The sequence below is a fragment of the Pholis gunnellus genome (assembly GCF_910591455.1).
Source record: "Pholis gunnellus genome assembly, chromosome: 15".
Lineage (NCBI taxonomy): Eukaryota > Metazoa > Chordata > Actinopteri > Perciformes > Pholidae > Pholis > Pholis gunnellus.
Genome location: NC_136542.1, coordinates 11,766,299 through 11,783,391, shown reverse-complemented (window position 1 = coordinate 11,783,391; position 17,093 = coordinate 11,766,299). Strand labels below are relative to the sequence as shown.

The following is a 17,093-nucleotide window of genomic DNA, read 5'->3' as shown; positions in this document are numbered from 1 at the left end:
CATCCGGGACCTTTCTCATAAGAACTGTGCCATAGATGCATTGACAATAACTGCATACCACAGTCAACGATTGCGCCCCATTGATTCTAAGTTGCTCACTGTGCGAGTTAAGTCCATGGATGTATAATAAAACCATCATTCTATGGTCGGCTGACTTCCTGTTGGTTCCCCGTACACACGGATGGAATTAAATAATTTAATCACGTAGCTCTTCTAGACTTTATTCGACTGTATAGATAAAATTCGAAAAATGTAAGAGTCATTTTCGGGGGGCATTGTGACGTTCATAAAAATGTAGGAAAATGTATTCGCCATTTTACAGCTGGTCCCTTTCCAATGATTGTGTATGGGAAAAATGGCCCAGAGTGCGTCACGTGATGATCCCGGAAGTTGTAATTACCCAGAGCAGCCACTAGGCCAGAATCGCATCACAGCGCAGCGCTGTTCCTGGGGGCTCGCTCCGTGCTCCTCAGAAGCTAACGTTAGCTAGCAAGCTGTCAAGCTGTCTAGTGGAGAGGCTGGGACGGACGTTTCAGCTTCCCCCTGGCTTGACCACACAAATCTCCGGCCCATATATTCCCAAGAAAAGCTGTGAAAATATACTTAAGATCGCCAGCTGAGATAATGTAATGCATCACGGGCGCACGCAAAGAGGGACCTCCGCACTTCCACAATTTATATGAGTCTCGAGTGACGACTGCTCATTGCTAGCTAACTCGCTAGCTAGCCTAGCTAAACCGTCGCAGACCCCCTAGTTTCGTCGGTGTACCCTCTCTGGTGTGAACTGAGGCTGTTCGGTCCTTGTCACCTTCGCAGTTTCCGTTGCTGTCAACTGGTATTTCGGATATTTGGTAAGTCATAAAGTGTTTACTTTTAAACCAGCAAGTGTAGTTTAGCTACCCTAGCTATTTTAGCATGTAATGCTAGCGATGATACGTTAGCAAGGCCGAGGGCTTTCCTTGCCTTTAGACAATGTTAGCAAACCATGGCAGAGGGAGGCCTGTCAAAGTTAGCTGTCGGGGACAAGGGTCAAGGCCCACAACTAGGCAATGTTGTTTGTTTATCTGGGTTGTATTTTTGGGCATGCTACAGAGCTAACGTTAACATTGTCCGTTGATCTAACCTAATAGCAAAGGCTATCTTGCTGAGCAGGTCCATGTTGTAAATAGGCGTATCACAACGTTAGCGTTAATGTTTGATTTGCCAGATCTCCAGACATTGTTTTGTGGTGGTTATCGAGTAACTGGTCTGTCGGTTAGCTGGCGTTCGCTCTGCAGGCATGTAACGATAGCTTTAACTAATATTAACCCGAGTAGCTAGTTTGGTGAAGTGTTAGGCACTGCGAAGGTCACATAGATGGTGCCTAGCGTTGTAATGTTATTCAAAGTATAATTAAATAACTTGCATTGCGTTACACTAACTACATTCAATGTTACGCTTGATCAGGCAGGGGTTGAAGGGCGTTTCAATCTTATCCACATCAGCAGGGCTCCTAATAAGTAGCCAAAATGTTTACACGGTTTTACTATTTTTAGATAAGGGCAGGGGACCTAAACCCAGCTCCAATATGCTAATTTTGTGCCACTTATGAATGGAATATGTGCTATTTCTTTTAATCCCATTGATAAAAAAACATTGTGTTTTTCCGTTTAGCACTAGATATCCAGTATGTATTTTTAGTTTATTTACTATAAAAATATACCATTGTACTTTGATCAGAAACTGAATATTGCCACAAAGTCCTTAAATTATTGGCTGCATTAGTAAACACTACATTTCTGTCATAGCTTGTAAATAGATGCTTTTCTTTTCACTTGTGCTACAGGTGTTAAGAGAGACACGATGGGTGCATTTCTGGACAAACCAAAGATGGAAAAATACAATTCCCGTGGTGAGGGCAACGACCTGAAGTATGGGCTGAGTAGCATGCAGGGTTGGCGAGTAGAGATGGAAGATGCACACACAGCAATTATTGGTCTGCCTCATGGTCTCGACCCCTGGTCATTCTTTGCTGTTTATGACGGGCATGCTGGCTCTCAGGTGGCCAAGTACTGCTGTGAGCACCTGCTGGAGCACATCACCAGCAACTCAGACTTCCAGAGTGCTTTGCAGGAGGACCCCTCCGTAGAAAGCGTGAAGATTGGGATCCGCACGGGATTTCTGCAGATTGATGAACACATGCGAACCATCTCCGAGAAAAAGCATGGTGTGGACCGCAGTGGTTCCACTGCAGTGGGAGTGATGATTGCTCCGAGCCATACCTACTTTATCAACTGTGGCGACTCACGGGGAATCCTCAGCCGGGGCGGAGCTGTGCACTTCTTCACGCAGGATCACAAACCCAGCAACCCTTTGGAGAAGGAAAGGATCCAGAATGCCGGTGGCTCAGTCATGATCCAGCGAGTCAATGGGTCTCTAGCTGTATCTCGGGCCTTGGGAGACTTCGACTACAAGTGTGTGCATGGAAAAGGTCCGACAGAGCAGCTTGTGTCCCCGGAGCCCGAAGTGTATGCAATAGAGAGATGCGAGGGCGAAGATGAGTTCATTATACTAGCCTGTGATGGCATCTGGGATGTCATGGCCAATGAGGAACTGTGTGACTTTGTCAGGTCAAGGCTAGAGGTGACCGATGATCTTGAAAGAGTCAGCAATGAAATTGTTGACACCTGCTTGTACAAGGTATGGCATTTCCACAAAACCTACCTATATTGTTACACACTTGTCTGTAATGGTTTATTTATATGACCTCTGTGTTTCTTTATTTTTTTCACAGGGAAGCCGAGACAATATGAGTGTTGTGTTAATCTGCTTTCCCGGGGCACCAAAGGTATCTCCAGAAGCAGTGAAACGGGAGGCGGAGCTGGATAAATATCTGGAGGGCAGAGTAGAAGGTAGGAGCGAAAAATCACATTTTGGGTTTAGTGGACCACAATAGAACCTGGGATATTGACATCACATCCATTTTACTTTTGGTGTTAGGATTATTTTCCTTATTCAGGGTAAATTCCATGTTTGTCTTTTTTACATCATGTTTTAAAATGTTAGCCTTATTAACATTTAGGATGATGGGAAGATGTTATATGTGTTATCTGTCACAGCTGTGTCTAGAGCCAGAGAAACACCCAAAAGCCTGTCTCAAAGCAGTTGTTTTCTTTTGATTCCCTTATGCTCAGGGAGCAAACACTAGACTGAGTATAATAAATGTAATCTGCTTGATTATACATAACCGCTTGTGGTTCTTAAATGTCCAATGCACTTTTAATATCTCAGGTTTATCCTTAATACACAGACACGTTTACAGTGTTCTTCTTTAGATTATAGACATGCTGGAAGTTTGAAACACCAACTTAAAGACTTCACATTCAGTCTCTACAGTTAGAGGGCCACTGGCATAGCTTCTAGTTCTCGGCCGGTTCTTTTAAGGAAAACATTACCTGACATTCACTGGAAGTGTCGGCTGAGAAGAAGCTAGGAACCCCCGACACTGTTGACAACTTTGGCTCATTTTGTTAAATGAAATGTATCATTTATTTGTCATCAATTTAACTTTTTGAGCACAGATCTTAAGTCAGCCATTTACAATATCAAACACAGTCAATTACATGTTAATGTCAAGTGTCTTTGAAAGAATGAGACGTATTTTCAAATTGGAGGCCATTTTATCTGGGGATTCATTTTAACACATGTTGTTCAATGTAGACTTGACAACCTCGAAAAGAGGTCGTCTATAAAACATTTCTGGTTAATTATTGTCTCCTCTGGGAACAGTAGTTGGCCATAGGTCTAAAAACTGTTACCACTCCCTTTTAAGTTTTACATTACTGAACCTTTATACTTTCTATCACAAGGTGAGGGAGCCTCTATAGACCCTAGATTCAGATGATTGACATACATGTACTCTATGTACTACAGATGTTGTATATCCAGAGAATGATAATAATTGCACATATCTATCTTTTTTTTTTAGAAACACTTGTATTTTCGTGATCCAAATATAATTTTGTTTTCCAACAGAGATTATTAAGAAGCAGGGGGATGAAGGTGTCCCGGATTTGGTCCATGTTATGCGAACGTTAGCATCTGAGAGCATCCCTAACCTCCCTCCCGGAGGAGAGCTGGCAAGCAAGTGAGTGCGCTTTGTGCAAGTTTTTGTTTCGGACAGTGTCAGTTTAATATTATTTATTATAATTTATATTTGTTACTTTTTCTTCCCTTTAGACGAAGTGTTATTGAAGCAGTGTACAACAAACTCAACCCCTACCGAAGTGATGACACAGTAAGTATGCCAACAACTTGTCTTTTTAACTCCCTGTACGTGTGCTTGGATTGGTACATGCATGCCTTTTGACGTGTGACCAGCAGATTTAAAACAATCTATTCCTGTCATTAGTATTCAACAAGAAGAACTAGAAAATAGGCTTGTTGCCAAGTCTGATTTACTCAAAATGCAGTCAGAGAAAGTGACGTTACTGACTGGCTCAGCGATGACGTAGTGACTCTACGACGTCTCTTTGCCTTCCGTCTAGTTTAAGTGAATCTGAAAAACAGAAAGTTGATAAAAGCACCGTTATATTGTTCTAATACTACACTTTTCTGTATGGCTGATGCCAGCAGAAAAGTGTCTGATTCTTTCCCTTCAATAGTCCTAGTTAAACATAACTTGGTTTAATTTTGACAAAAGACCACTATTGCATTGCGGGTCCAATGCCAAAAAGGCTCAGTTTCATAAAACATGAGCTGATTTCCATAATGATGCTCTTTAAATCAAAGAGGGGAGAGCTAATAAGTGAAATTGTCTGGTATTTGTGTGGCTGGAATACAAACCTGCACTCTCTCACATACTGATTTAAAAAACAAAACATTGCTCATCGTTCCTTTTGTATACAAACGGACCACAAAGCCGTTGCCCTCGTCCACTCCGATATAATGAGCTTTCATCAGAAACGCTCCCTGGGTCAGCTGCATTTGAGTTGTGCACGTCATCTTGTCCTTGACAGGGAAAATTGGCACTTTTGTTTGTGTTTTTTGTTTGTATAAAGCTGGACTTTTGAAATTACTTTCACACATTGAGTTATTTTTTGTAAATAAGGGTTCCTTCAGAAAGCCGTCGGGCCCCTTGGCTTCCTCTGTATGATGTGGTGCGGCCTGAATACATAATGGCCTAAACTGACACAAAGCGCTCCATGGAGAAAGTACAGTTAATGGAAATATTTGCAAACATATTCAAAGTGACGCACAGAAATCATATACAGTATTTGTAACTATATTCAACCTTTTGAGTGAGTAGTTATTTGAACCACCTTTGGCGGCATTTGCACTTTCAGTTTTTCTAGGATTCATTGTCGGTATAGAAGCTCGATGGCACGTCAAACATTATGTCCACAGACATTATGTCATGCCGCCCATTGTTAAAACAATAATGTAAATCCTCAAGTGACGTCTCTCGTCATCCCTTCCAACTGTTGCTCGGGTTGGATGTATCCATCCAGCTCATTCTTGCTCTTAATTCTTCAGACAAGACCTTCACATTAACAGGTGATGTTATGCAGAGTATGTGAGACGTGAACCCTTATAAACACAGAGGTACATTTGTGACAAGGAATCCTAATAGCCCATTATATACTCGTGGAGCGCCACACAATTCAGAAAAGGTCATCGAGTCAGTGTAATTCATCACATGAGTCAGGGAAATTTGAAGTGGTTTGTTAACTGGGTCTTTGTCAGTAAGTCAGTATTGTGTAGAAGCACGCCATGTTACGAAAGTCCTTTTTATAAGAAAGGATGCAAGATGTAGTCATGAACACCATGACGGCACACAGTGGTATTTGTCAATAGGTCAGCCCAATACTTTTGTCTTTCTGTTACCAACCTTGGGGATTCTGTAGTAGGTATTTTTGCGTTATTTCTAGTGAGGGTAATGGCAACATAATCCCATTTACACTACAGACACTTCCAGTAATGTGTCCTTCAATTCCGATGACCTGTTGTCCCTTTTTTATATAAAGTTGTGGTACACAACAAAGAGGTGACAATAACCGATCACAAACTACTACAACTATAATATATATATATATATATATATATATAATATACACATATATATATATATATATATATATACACATTCTAAATGGGGGAAGTAATCGAGACGTCCCTTACTGCTTTAACGTCGTCCTGCTTTTTAACAAAACTTTCTAATCATCTCCATCAAGCAGTTACACATTTGTTTGTATTATAAGAAAACAGTTGTCAGAAGGACTCATTAATAATATTGACAATTTGTTTCCATAAAAATCAAGGCAGTTTAAGAGACGAAAAGATTTTAACAACAAGTATTTGGTAAAATAGTAACAATAACACACAAACAATACAGCTTATAGATTGTTTGGCAGAATTGTGCAAGTTACAATTCTGTTGTTATTTTTTAACTGTTCCTTAAATTAGTTTATAACCTATTTGTTTGCTTTGCTTGTAGACCTTAACTTAAAGTGTGGTGGCATTCTGAATCGGTAGGTTGGTTAGTTTCAGACAGATAAGTCCTGGTAGTTAGGTAATGTCACTGCATGCGTAGACATAACGGATGTCCATATCAGGTTTTTGCTTTCCCAACTACCAATATCCAAGTCCTTTGGTATTGGTAGTGGGGATCTGCTGACACCAAGGCCGATCCGAAACCTGCCTCTTCTGATCGGCCTTCATAGAGACCACTGATTGGACCACCCACAAATAACATATGTAGTCTGCTAAATCTGGCACACTTTATTTTTCTAAAGCTACTTGCTCCAAATACTGGTTCCAAAAGATTACGTAGATATGATCGGATACATCTTTTTTTTCTAGAGAGGATGTTACAACTTCAGAAAACACTTATTCCCTCACAGATTCATTTGTGTTGTAGTTTTCTTCGTGATATCCATAACCCGTGGCAAATGACACGTCATCTCCAGATCATCTGTAAAATGATTTACCGTAGAAATAATGGTGTAGACATCCAAGAATCCAGTCCTGGATGAGTTTCAGTTTGTGTCCTACATGCTTAAACCTGTCCAGCTCTTGATAGATATCATGGGTGTAGAGCCAGTCTGAAGGGTTTTTCCTTCCTCTCCTCTCTTATCAAGGACTCCGCGTCCACAGACGACATGTGGTAACACAACCTCCGACCACTAACACAGCATAGAGTTTACAAACCACCATCCTCTCAAGACCCACAGCAGCTCAGCTCAGCAGTCTGTCTCTCCGTTACTCTGAGCTTTTGGTTTCTAAGAAGGGAATTTCATGGGAAGAGGAGGAGGAGGAGGAGAAGGAGGAAGAAGAGGAGTTGCATGCACACAAACCTGGAATAGTGCAGCACCAGTCCACTCTGGAGTTCAGGATCCCCACCCTCTTGTCTCCCCCTTTTTATGTTCACCCACTTTAATACTCTCCTCTAAAGTAATCCATAACAATTGAGTCCCCAAGGTTTTCTTTCTTTTTTGTTAAATAGTCGGCTTAAGTAGTAAGATTTCTTTTTTCTTTTGCTGTAATTAATTTGATTCACATTTCCTTGTGTGTGTTTGTATATTTCTGTTTTTGTGAAGTGCAATTGTCCTGTACAAACAGCCTGTATTTAATGCAGCTTGATTTTAAGTTAAAAAATGAAAGAAATGAAAAAGAGAATCTTTTATGCACTATCTGCCTTTTCCTGCTCTTCTGGAATTGTAACAAAAGTCTATTCAGTGAATATTACTGCTTGTCCTCCAGGCACAATGTCTCTGCGCTTATACTTTACCTTTTATTTTATTTTTTTTAGTTAGTCTATGCTCCTTTAAAAAAAAAAAACGGGTAAATTGTATAGTTGACAGCACAGTAAGCTCTCTATATCAAACCATTTAAATCCTAATTATTTTTTTCCCTGTGCTTTTTTTTTTTTTTTTATTGTATTTTATTTTTGTAAGTGGTTTTCTCTACATGCTCAAATAATAATTGCAAAGTGTTTCTCAGTCATTTTGGAAGTTTGAAGTGACAAATAATCTCTTTTTGTTTTTGTTCATTTCTTCGAGTCATTTGATGAAAAAAAAAAAGACCCTGTCAACACGCGTGTCTGTGCAAATAGATACTGATCGCGTGAGTGGGTGCTCGTGCTCGTGTCTATGTATGTGCACACGTGTGTCCGTGTAAAGGCAGATCTGTGTGTGCAACTCTAACTTAAATTAGCTCTGGTGGTTCAGACAAACAGACCAGCCTGGAGTTTAAGGGAACTGCTCTCCCAAATGCTTCCCCCATTGTCTGACCTGTTTTCAGCCAGTGTTCCATATCAGCCCAACATAAGCTTTCACTACTTCTTATTCCAAAAAGCTTTGGATAACAGAGTTTACATGCTGTTATGCTGTTTGAACAACTTCAAGCTATATATCAGAACTATACAGTAACCTGAGATGACACAAGTAGTTCAGTTAACCCATGGTGTACAATGCATCGAATCTAGTCACGTCTAGACTAGTTTACACGTCGATTGTGTCATATTTAAGTATCAGTTTCTAAACATGTGTTGTTACCAGTGCCCACTGTGGGTGCCATATGATTTATAATCACTTGTTTCAGCTTTATGACAGCCTATGCCAAGTTTCTTTTTCATGAGAATCCATTTTTTTGTGGTACAGATAGATTTTTAGCTTCTACCTTTTTAACATCTGGTAATGTGACTGATGTGAACAGTTTAATCACTGACTATTTTACAGAAGATCACCCGTTACCAGTCTGAGCATAGGACACAACTTACAAGATATTGACTCTAACACTCACACGGCTATTTTTATTCTTCACGTGGTCTTCAACTGGACATTCAAACCAAGAACAAATCTGCTAGCTGCAATGAGTTCTCATGGTTGTATAGCACCTTTTTATCCCCCCCCCCACAGCACCACAAGCCACAGCACAATACAGTTTGCTGCTCTAGTGTATGACCTGTGGGTTGTTTCTTTATTCTTTTAGTGAATTTCCCCCCTTTTAAAGATGAATACTCCCGAACTAAATCTGTATTTAACACACACGCAGTAGATATATTTCTTGAAGAGAAATGGTTTTATTTCAGATTTATTTTCTGCCATTTTTTTTTTTTTTGTCTAAAATTGCATTGTTGGAAATTAATGTATGTATATATTTTTGACTTAAACTTTCAAGGAATAAATCATGTCGCTTGAGTTAGTTTTTTGCCATGGACAAAATGTGATGGTGGTTTGTGTTGGGGTGGTTAGTTTAATATTTGTGTGTTTTGGCAAACAAAACGTTCCCCTTAATCACGTCAGTGTCCCTCTAATCAACACTTAGGGTTTGAACTGTTTCATTAACAAAATACACAATAATAATGTACAACATTTGTAACTCTTCATTTATAGAAATGACAATCCTAACTATTTCAGCGCATTTAGGTTTCTGGTGGTTGCAAATTATCAAACCATTACAAAAACACAGACTTTAACCTTAAATTTGCTGCTTTCTAATATGCTCTTGTGGCAAAAAGACCAAAGACACTCCAAAAAGTGGGATGTCTATATCACAAGAAGTAAGAGTATAAAGGAGTACAGAGCTGTAACTCTGTAAAAGATGGTAAACATGTTGGAGAATGATGTTGACTTTAAGATTTCCAGCTATTAAAGGTACTCTGTGGAGCGTTTAAACACTGGTCGTGCTGTAGATTAATGTTTAATGTGTGGGTCCTCCCTCTACTAGCATGGCGACGAGGGTAAACATGACTGCAGGAGGCAGACATGTTTATATCAACAGTAGGTGTCATGGTAAAGAGCCATGAACGACAATAAGACCGCAAGCAAGCCAACGTAGAAAGTTCAGGCTTTAAAACAGAAAAGAGCCTTTGAAAATCTTCTGTGATGTTTGGAGAAGCGTTGAACATGTTTGTTCGGCCTTAGAGACGCATTGCATTTTGGGAAGAAATGTTGAATGTAGGCCTAACTGTGTTTACAGGAGAAACTCCGCAGGGTACCTTTAAACAGTCACCCGACAAACGGCACGAATAATAACAGTCATAATTCAGCAGATTTCTTTGTGTGTGTGTGTGTTGGCATAAAAATGGGGTTTTACTTGAATATTCCCCCACATAAAAAAAACAAAATTAAAATGCAACAAAAAAAAAACAGTAAAAATGTTTAATTCACTTCTTTTGGTTTAAAATTACAGTTTTATATTCTATCACCATTACATACTGTGCTCACATGTCAAATGAAAACTCTTCAAAGCAGTTTATTCAGTATGTTTGAGGAAACAATGTAATGTGAATGAAAATGCCTTTTTTTACTTGGATGAGCAGTTTTATTTTGCTTGTATTATGTTTAGTGCGTGCACTAAATGTCTCAAACAGTTTTCAGCACCAAGCTGCTAATTGCAAACCTGGGAGGTGTTGACTCTTAAAGCAACATTTCATGCAATTTTTCTTTGCGCTTTAATAAGGAACAAACTATTTCTTTGCCTTTTGAGGCCATCGATATATCCCCACTTCCCTTGACTGTCCTGCGTTGCCCTAGAGATTTACAATTCAGGATGTGGCTCCTACATGAAGCTGGTTAATGCCCCATTTCTATAACAAGCCACAGAATGAAAAATCTAAAAATTAGCTTTTTAATATTCAAAATTGCTGTAGCTGCAATGTTAGCAGATATTGACAGTGGCTGTGATTTGTCACACCTGACCGTTAGTTTAAGTTATGTATAATTTCTATGGCATCCCTGTTAGTCCTGCATTCCCTTAAAAAAATGAACAAAAAAAAAGATCCCGAGCGTCTAGTCTTTATTCTGTTTTGATTTGTTATTAACTAAAATACCTCATAACTTTTATAGGAATAGCTTTTGTCTTTGTTCAGAAAGCACTTGACGTTTGGAGACTTTAATGAAAGCGTTTTGTTTTGTGCTTCTCCCCCTGAGCGTAGGGTTATAACACTGATCTTTATGAGCGGGATAAGCCCGTGCTCATGTACAGTATTTGACTGATTTGTGCTGACGTTAACAAAACAAGTAGTGATTTTAGTGGCTACTGCAAAATGACAACATATTTTAGTAACTAGTAACACTATTGGCCTTGTCGTATACGCTAACCCTCAAATGCTCACCTGTGTGATTTCACCAGTTTGTCTACTCGTGTGACGCTCAAATCTAGAATTGTATCGAGAGTTCAGGGTTTTAGAAATGTGTGGTGTGTGTGAGAAGTGACTAAATGACAAAAGTCATATGCACTGATCATCTGTATAATCAGCTTTTTATCAGAAAATTGTTATTGTAGAAAGAGAAGATTATAAAGCTATTTACAGAGTTACCTTTGGTTGCCTGGATTGCATCCTGTATATTCTTGTACGGAGGACTACCTGGCAGACGTTGAAGAGATTTGAAATGCTCGCGCCCTCTTGTACATATCGCTGTACCTCGGTTGTGGCGTTTACTGTGTGACCCTGAGCAGTTGCGGTTCATTTGTCCCCTCGCAGGGCGACCTGAGCCTCACTTTGCTGACCTTTTTCAGCTCATAAATAAGCTCACCGATTTGCCTTACCCAGTCTCATGTTGCCCCCCTATAGTACTTGTTCAACTAAACACTATGAGGAGGAGTAATGCTGCTGACATTACACTCCAATAGATCCAAAACTACCCCCATGTTAGGGTACTTAAGCTATCAACAAAGTGACTTTGTCCTGGTTGTCACATGGTACAACTTTTCAACCGTCGCTGGTTTGTGTGTGTGTGTCCCCCCCCCCTCCCTCCAGTGTTACCTTATTGAATCTCGGTCTTTAAAGCGTATTTAATTTTTCACTGCAGATGATGTCATACTTTTTAACTAATGCAAGTGTTTTAACATGGTAACCTCGTAAGCATTCAAAACGTGCATACATACATTCATGTCTGCTATATTTATGATTACCTTCAAGAATAGCTTTAGAGTGCTGTAGATACGTGTTGTCAGTGTCCATTCAAATGCTCCTCAAAGGCCTCTGTGAGTGATTTTACAAAGTTCAATAACTGTATATTTTGTATTATGTTCTAGCTCCAAAGGAATGGCAGAAAAAAAGAAAATGTTTAAAAATGCTTTGTTCCCTGAACTAAATTGTACTATTTGTGTTGTCGATTGAACAAATTGCATTCCTTGCTTGTGAATTGATGCATTTCTCTCCCTGCTCCTTACATTTTCTCCCCTTCTTTCCCTCCTTTCTTTCATTTTTTTTAGCCTTTGAAGTTTGAATAAAATTTCTAGTTTGCAGAATGTATTACTAAATAAATGGGTTGTCATCTTGTACCTCTCATTTCATCACTTTTTATCTGTTTGTGCTGTTGCATTAGAGAAACTTTGTTCAGAAAGAAAACCTTTAACGTGACATAAATACAGTTTTTACTGGGAAAGCTACATTATTTTACCAAAAAGTATGTGTCTGCTGTAAAAGCCAGGGCAGAATGGAGGATATACAATCCAAACATGCTTCTTTGTATCAGATATATAATACTATCTGGTGGAAAACAAACCTGAACATGCATTACAGTAAGGTTAATAGTGTGACGGAGTGTGTAGATCTTCTGCATAGTGATGCTAACTACGCAGAATGCCATCCAGCACAGGCTTCCTCGTCACACAACTGCAGACAGTTTAAATGTTTAGACGTAGAAGGGTGTGTACTGTAAATTACTGGCAGGCATGTTGTTGACTTTCATGTATTACATTTAAGTACATTTAGCAATACTTAGCGCTGTTCTGAAGGTATCCTGAGAATCCTTGAAGACTAACATCTGGAGGAAAAAGCATTTTGTCCACTTCACGATGAAAAATTTGCAATCCGTTTCTCTAGTTGCCTCTTTTTCCTTAACCAAAAATGGTTGCCGGAAATAACTTATTTCCTTGCTCAATTTAACCAAAATGTATTACCGCTTTTATTGGTATACTTTAATGTTTCTTTCCAATATTCTACATTTTTATCCAATACAACGCATAAATATCTGAGCAAGGACAGATGTTTCGCGCAAATGGATTCAGCAAATACATCTCATCCAGATGTTGGAAGACTCTTCAGAACAGCTGTAAGTCTACTTGAATGAACTGTGTTTTTTTTTTGTTTTTTTTACAAACATCGCCAAGTAATTACTTCTTGAACAAAATGAAATGACACACGAGAGGCTCAAACAATCTCAGCGCCTCAGTTTGTGTGTGATAATTAACGAGCCCTTTCCTCGCTGCATGTTTCTGAGCCCCGTGAGCTTTCCAAAGCCCAGTGGTGTTGTTGACTTGTCTGCGTATCAGAGTTGTGTTTGTCTCCCTGCCTCTTCTGTCAGTGTGTGGTGAGTGCATGTCAGAGGAGGGGTCAGGGCGGTCCACGGCCACTGGGATTAAGAACCGTCGGAGGGATTACTTCAAATGTCAACATAATGTCATGAGCTGTGTTAGAAGGTCAAACGTTCAAACGGTGCTCAGTGGTGAGCAGTTAATAGATCAGGTACAATTTGGATTGTTGTGGCTCCTGTGATGAATTGAGTGGCATGCTGAAACAAGCTTTTTTTTTTAAATGTTTTTGTGTACTCTTTAAAGATCCGGAAGCAAAGTTAGATGTATTATGCAGTTTGGAGTTTGTTTTGCTACTCCAGAAGCTATTAGTATTGCTGTGAGTATATTCAAGAGTGCATTTTTTCTCAATGATTGGGTATCTGCTATTAGATATGACACAAAATGTCTACCGTGCTATTGCTTTCTCTCTTCACTCAATGTCTGACTGATTGATGCAAAAACAGGATCCTAATCAGTCAGCCAGAGGGGGGCAGTGTTAATGGCTGAGCCTGCTTAGAGACACCAGCCATAGCATTCACACTCCAACCAATAGTCCTCTGTAGTTCATTGATGGAACAGTCAGTGTCTTGTTATTAAGTAGATGTTGATGATGACTTTTAGTTGCATTAAATAACAGCTTTTGACATGGTTGACATTTAAAGCGGTAAGTCTTACCATCCTGACTATTGTGCCGTGTTTGCTGTTGATGGCCGTTGTCAGCGTGTTGGTGCATTTTTTTAGCCTCTTGTATTAAACGTGTTGGGGACTATTGGCTACTGCTGTATTAGATTTATATGTACTGAAAAAAAGCAGGTTCACGCGTCATCACCACTACATTTTTAAACACGTACATCCATCTCGGAGCCATCTGCATGTCAGAACTGCACAGAATGTGACTCATTAGGTCCCGGGCCACCTGTGCACTCCTAATGAATCATGCTGCCCTTATATTCCCCCACATCAAAAAGAAAAAGGCGACCACGTCGGCAGAGGCCATCATCAAATGGAGCTGGCTCGTCATCTGCCTGCCATTGTTTAGAGCATGTCATGCTCTGCTTCTCATGGCGGAAAAACCCATTTGAGCTTGACTAATGCAGCCATGCAGACGCGGCAGTAAGAGGTGGGGGTGGTAGGGCGCACCGCATACTCTGTGTGGATGGTCTCAGCACTGAGGTCACTGAGCTCCACATTTGCTAATTTGCTTTGGAGTGCACTAGGAGCCAGATTTTTCAGGGTTGCTCTGTAAATAGGAGGGACATTTTTTGATTGAGTTAAGCACGGGAGCGCTAGAGAAGGGATGTCTTTGACGGGTGTTTTGTGGACAAGACGTAGCTCGAGAAGGATCAAATCCAACGTTCTCTGCTGCTGCTGCTTCTCCCCCACCCGCCATGCTTTCCTTCTCCATTTCCTCTTTCTGTGAGTGTTCTTGTTGCCCGAGGTCAGTTTGTCACAGAGAACACAAGCTTTTCTCACTTGGTTGCAGCGATTCAATGATTGGTGTGTACAAACAAGCATATCAAGCAGGGATGACATGTACCCACCTCCCCCTCCCTCCCTCCTCACGCCCTTCTCTCTCCTACAGACATCCAATATGTCCTTCCTTCTTTCTCGCTCTCTCTCTCTCTCTCTCTCTCTCTCTCTCTCTCTCCCTCTCTCACTCTCTTACGCTTGGTGGGACTGAGCGTCCCCTTGCATGAGGTGTGTTACACAAGCTGCTGCCCTGGGAATCCCGGGCCAGCTCATTATCCTGCACCCCTGAGACAAAGCTCACTGTAAATTAGGACATCAAACGATGCAGGCTTGTTAGAGAGCCACAGATACACTCATTAGCATCAGCACCTTTCCTTGTTAGAGCCTGTATCAGCCTTCGCTCCCACCACCACCACCACCACTTTGTGTCCTGTCATTCCTCCGCACTGACTGGAAGATTTAGGATTTATGTCAGCTCTAGCCAGCAGGTCAGCACTGTTGTGGTCCTGATTGATCGGTGGTGGCGGGAAGCTGTGGAATTTGTTGACAGCTGCCCACTATCCCTGCCACTCTTATCCATATTTCATTGTGTGGAAGGGGGGGGGGGGAAACCATGTCTCAGAATAACTTGTCTGGCAAGTGACTAGTTGTTTGTCATGGCTGCAGGGGATGGACAAAATAACTGAAACCTCTTCCGATACAACATTTTTAAAGGTATTTATTACACTAAATGGTCATTTTTTTTAAAGGGATTGACCAGTCGCTCAGGCAGTCTTGGTGTGTTTCTTTATATTGTCTTGGAAACTTTTTCTTTTTTTATCAGTATCTCACCAGTCACTTAACTTTATGGAAGTGCAATATTAGAATCGCTGGAGTGCCCATTTAAATCTGACAATATCCAGTTTATTACATTTTAATATGTCTTACTCGTAGCTCCCTGTGTCAATGTGATTTACAGCTGAATTGCTGCTTCATCTCTTGCAAACACAGCAAAATTATAAGTAATGTGGCTTGGGGAAAATCCTAAAGTACATGGCTGAACTGAATTAGGAAAGAGGAGCAAGAAGATGCAACACCGACTCACTGAAAGACATTGAATGTTGTATTTTCTTAACAAGACCACAGTGGACATTGAGGTCTCAACAAAACCCTGCATGATTCACCACTAGTCTGTAGACACAGTGAGAATTCAGTTTTGTCTGTAAAACAAAGGTTAGATACCCAGTCAATGATTATTTATCGATGGTTAAGCACTGCTAAAGACGTACAGGGTTTTTTCGGTACCTTCGTTGCTGTCTTCTCACAATCCATACCACCAATTTTCCTTATTATTGCCTTTGTCTAAGAACAACTATTGTGCTTTACTGTGAAGATTTATTGACGCGACTGCAAGCAAATAGTTTTTCTTTTGAACCTGCACAGCCTTTTGTTGTTTACAGCATGCTCTCTCTTGTCTGTCATTAGGCTGGGGATGGAAACTGCCTGTAGGTGTCTTGTCATCAGGCTGTCTTCAGTGGGCCCTCAACCATTAATGGCTTTTTTTTTTTTTTTTTATATATCATAATGTCACAAGCGAATTTCATTTATATAGCCCAATATCACAAATTTGCTTCAGGGCGCTTTAGAATCTGAACAGCTTACGACACCTTCTGTCCTTTTCAATGGAGGAGAAACCCCCCAAACAAAAAGCCATTTAACGGGGAAAAATGGAAGAGAGACCTCCAGAAGAACAACTGAGGAGGGATCCCTCGCTGAGGAAGGACAGACTTGCAATAGATGTCCCGTGTGCAGAATAGACCACAAGGTGTTGGTCTCCTAGTTTCGTACAGATCTGTCTTTTTCATCTCTTCTGCATGCTGTCTGACATCTGGTCGCATGCAGCCTGTGGGTGATTGAGTCATTCCTCCTGCATGCCGTCACTTCATCTGTATCTTTAAACTTCACCTCATCTGCATCCTGCTCTTCTCCTCCCCAGGACCCAGACATCTTCCTCTTCCGTGGTTTCAGCTAAACCAAGAACTAATCAGAGGATGTCAAGCAAGCATTTCTTGTCTCATATTTGTCTATCACCATAATGAATGAATCTCCTCTCACTTCATCATTTATTGAATGTGGTTTTCCTCCACATACACATCTGATACACCCAACTTGTCATTCAACATTAGCTCTCCACACTGTTTGGCCCATTTTAAGATGTTACTGTTTAAGATTACTAATTGAAATACTGCATAAGACACTGTGCCGGGATGGGAATTTACCTATAGTCTTCTATCAGTTTATCTGATCATACTTTAAATCTTTTGTTATTAGATGTGTTAAAATAAAATAATCCTTCATTA

At 40.4% G+C, this 17,093-nt stretch overlaps 1 protein-coding gene across 1 annotated transcript; it reads left to right on the top strand.

The window, feature by feature from the left end:
- Window positions 1–514: 514 nt before the first annotated feature.
- ppm1aa (protein phosphatase, Mg2+/Mn2+ dependent, 1Aa) lies at window positions 515–9,179 on the top strand. The gene is made up of 6 exons (XM_079174346.1): window positions 515–851; window positions 1,826–2,679; window positions 2,774–2,891; window positions 4,015–4,126; window positions 4,219–4,276; window positions 7,119–9,179. The coding sequence occupies exons 2-6, from the start codon at window positions 1,843–1,845 to the stop codon at window positions 7,146–7,148; spliced, it is 1,155 nt and encodes a 384-aa protein (XP_079030472.1). The 5' UTR covers window positions 515–851; window positions 1,826–1,842; the 3' UTR covers window positions 7,149–9,179.
- The last annotated feature ends 7,914 nt before the right edge of the window (window positions 9,180–17,093 follow it).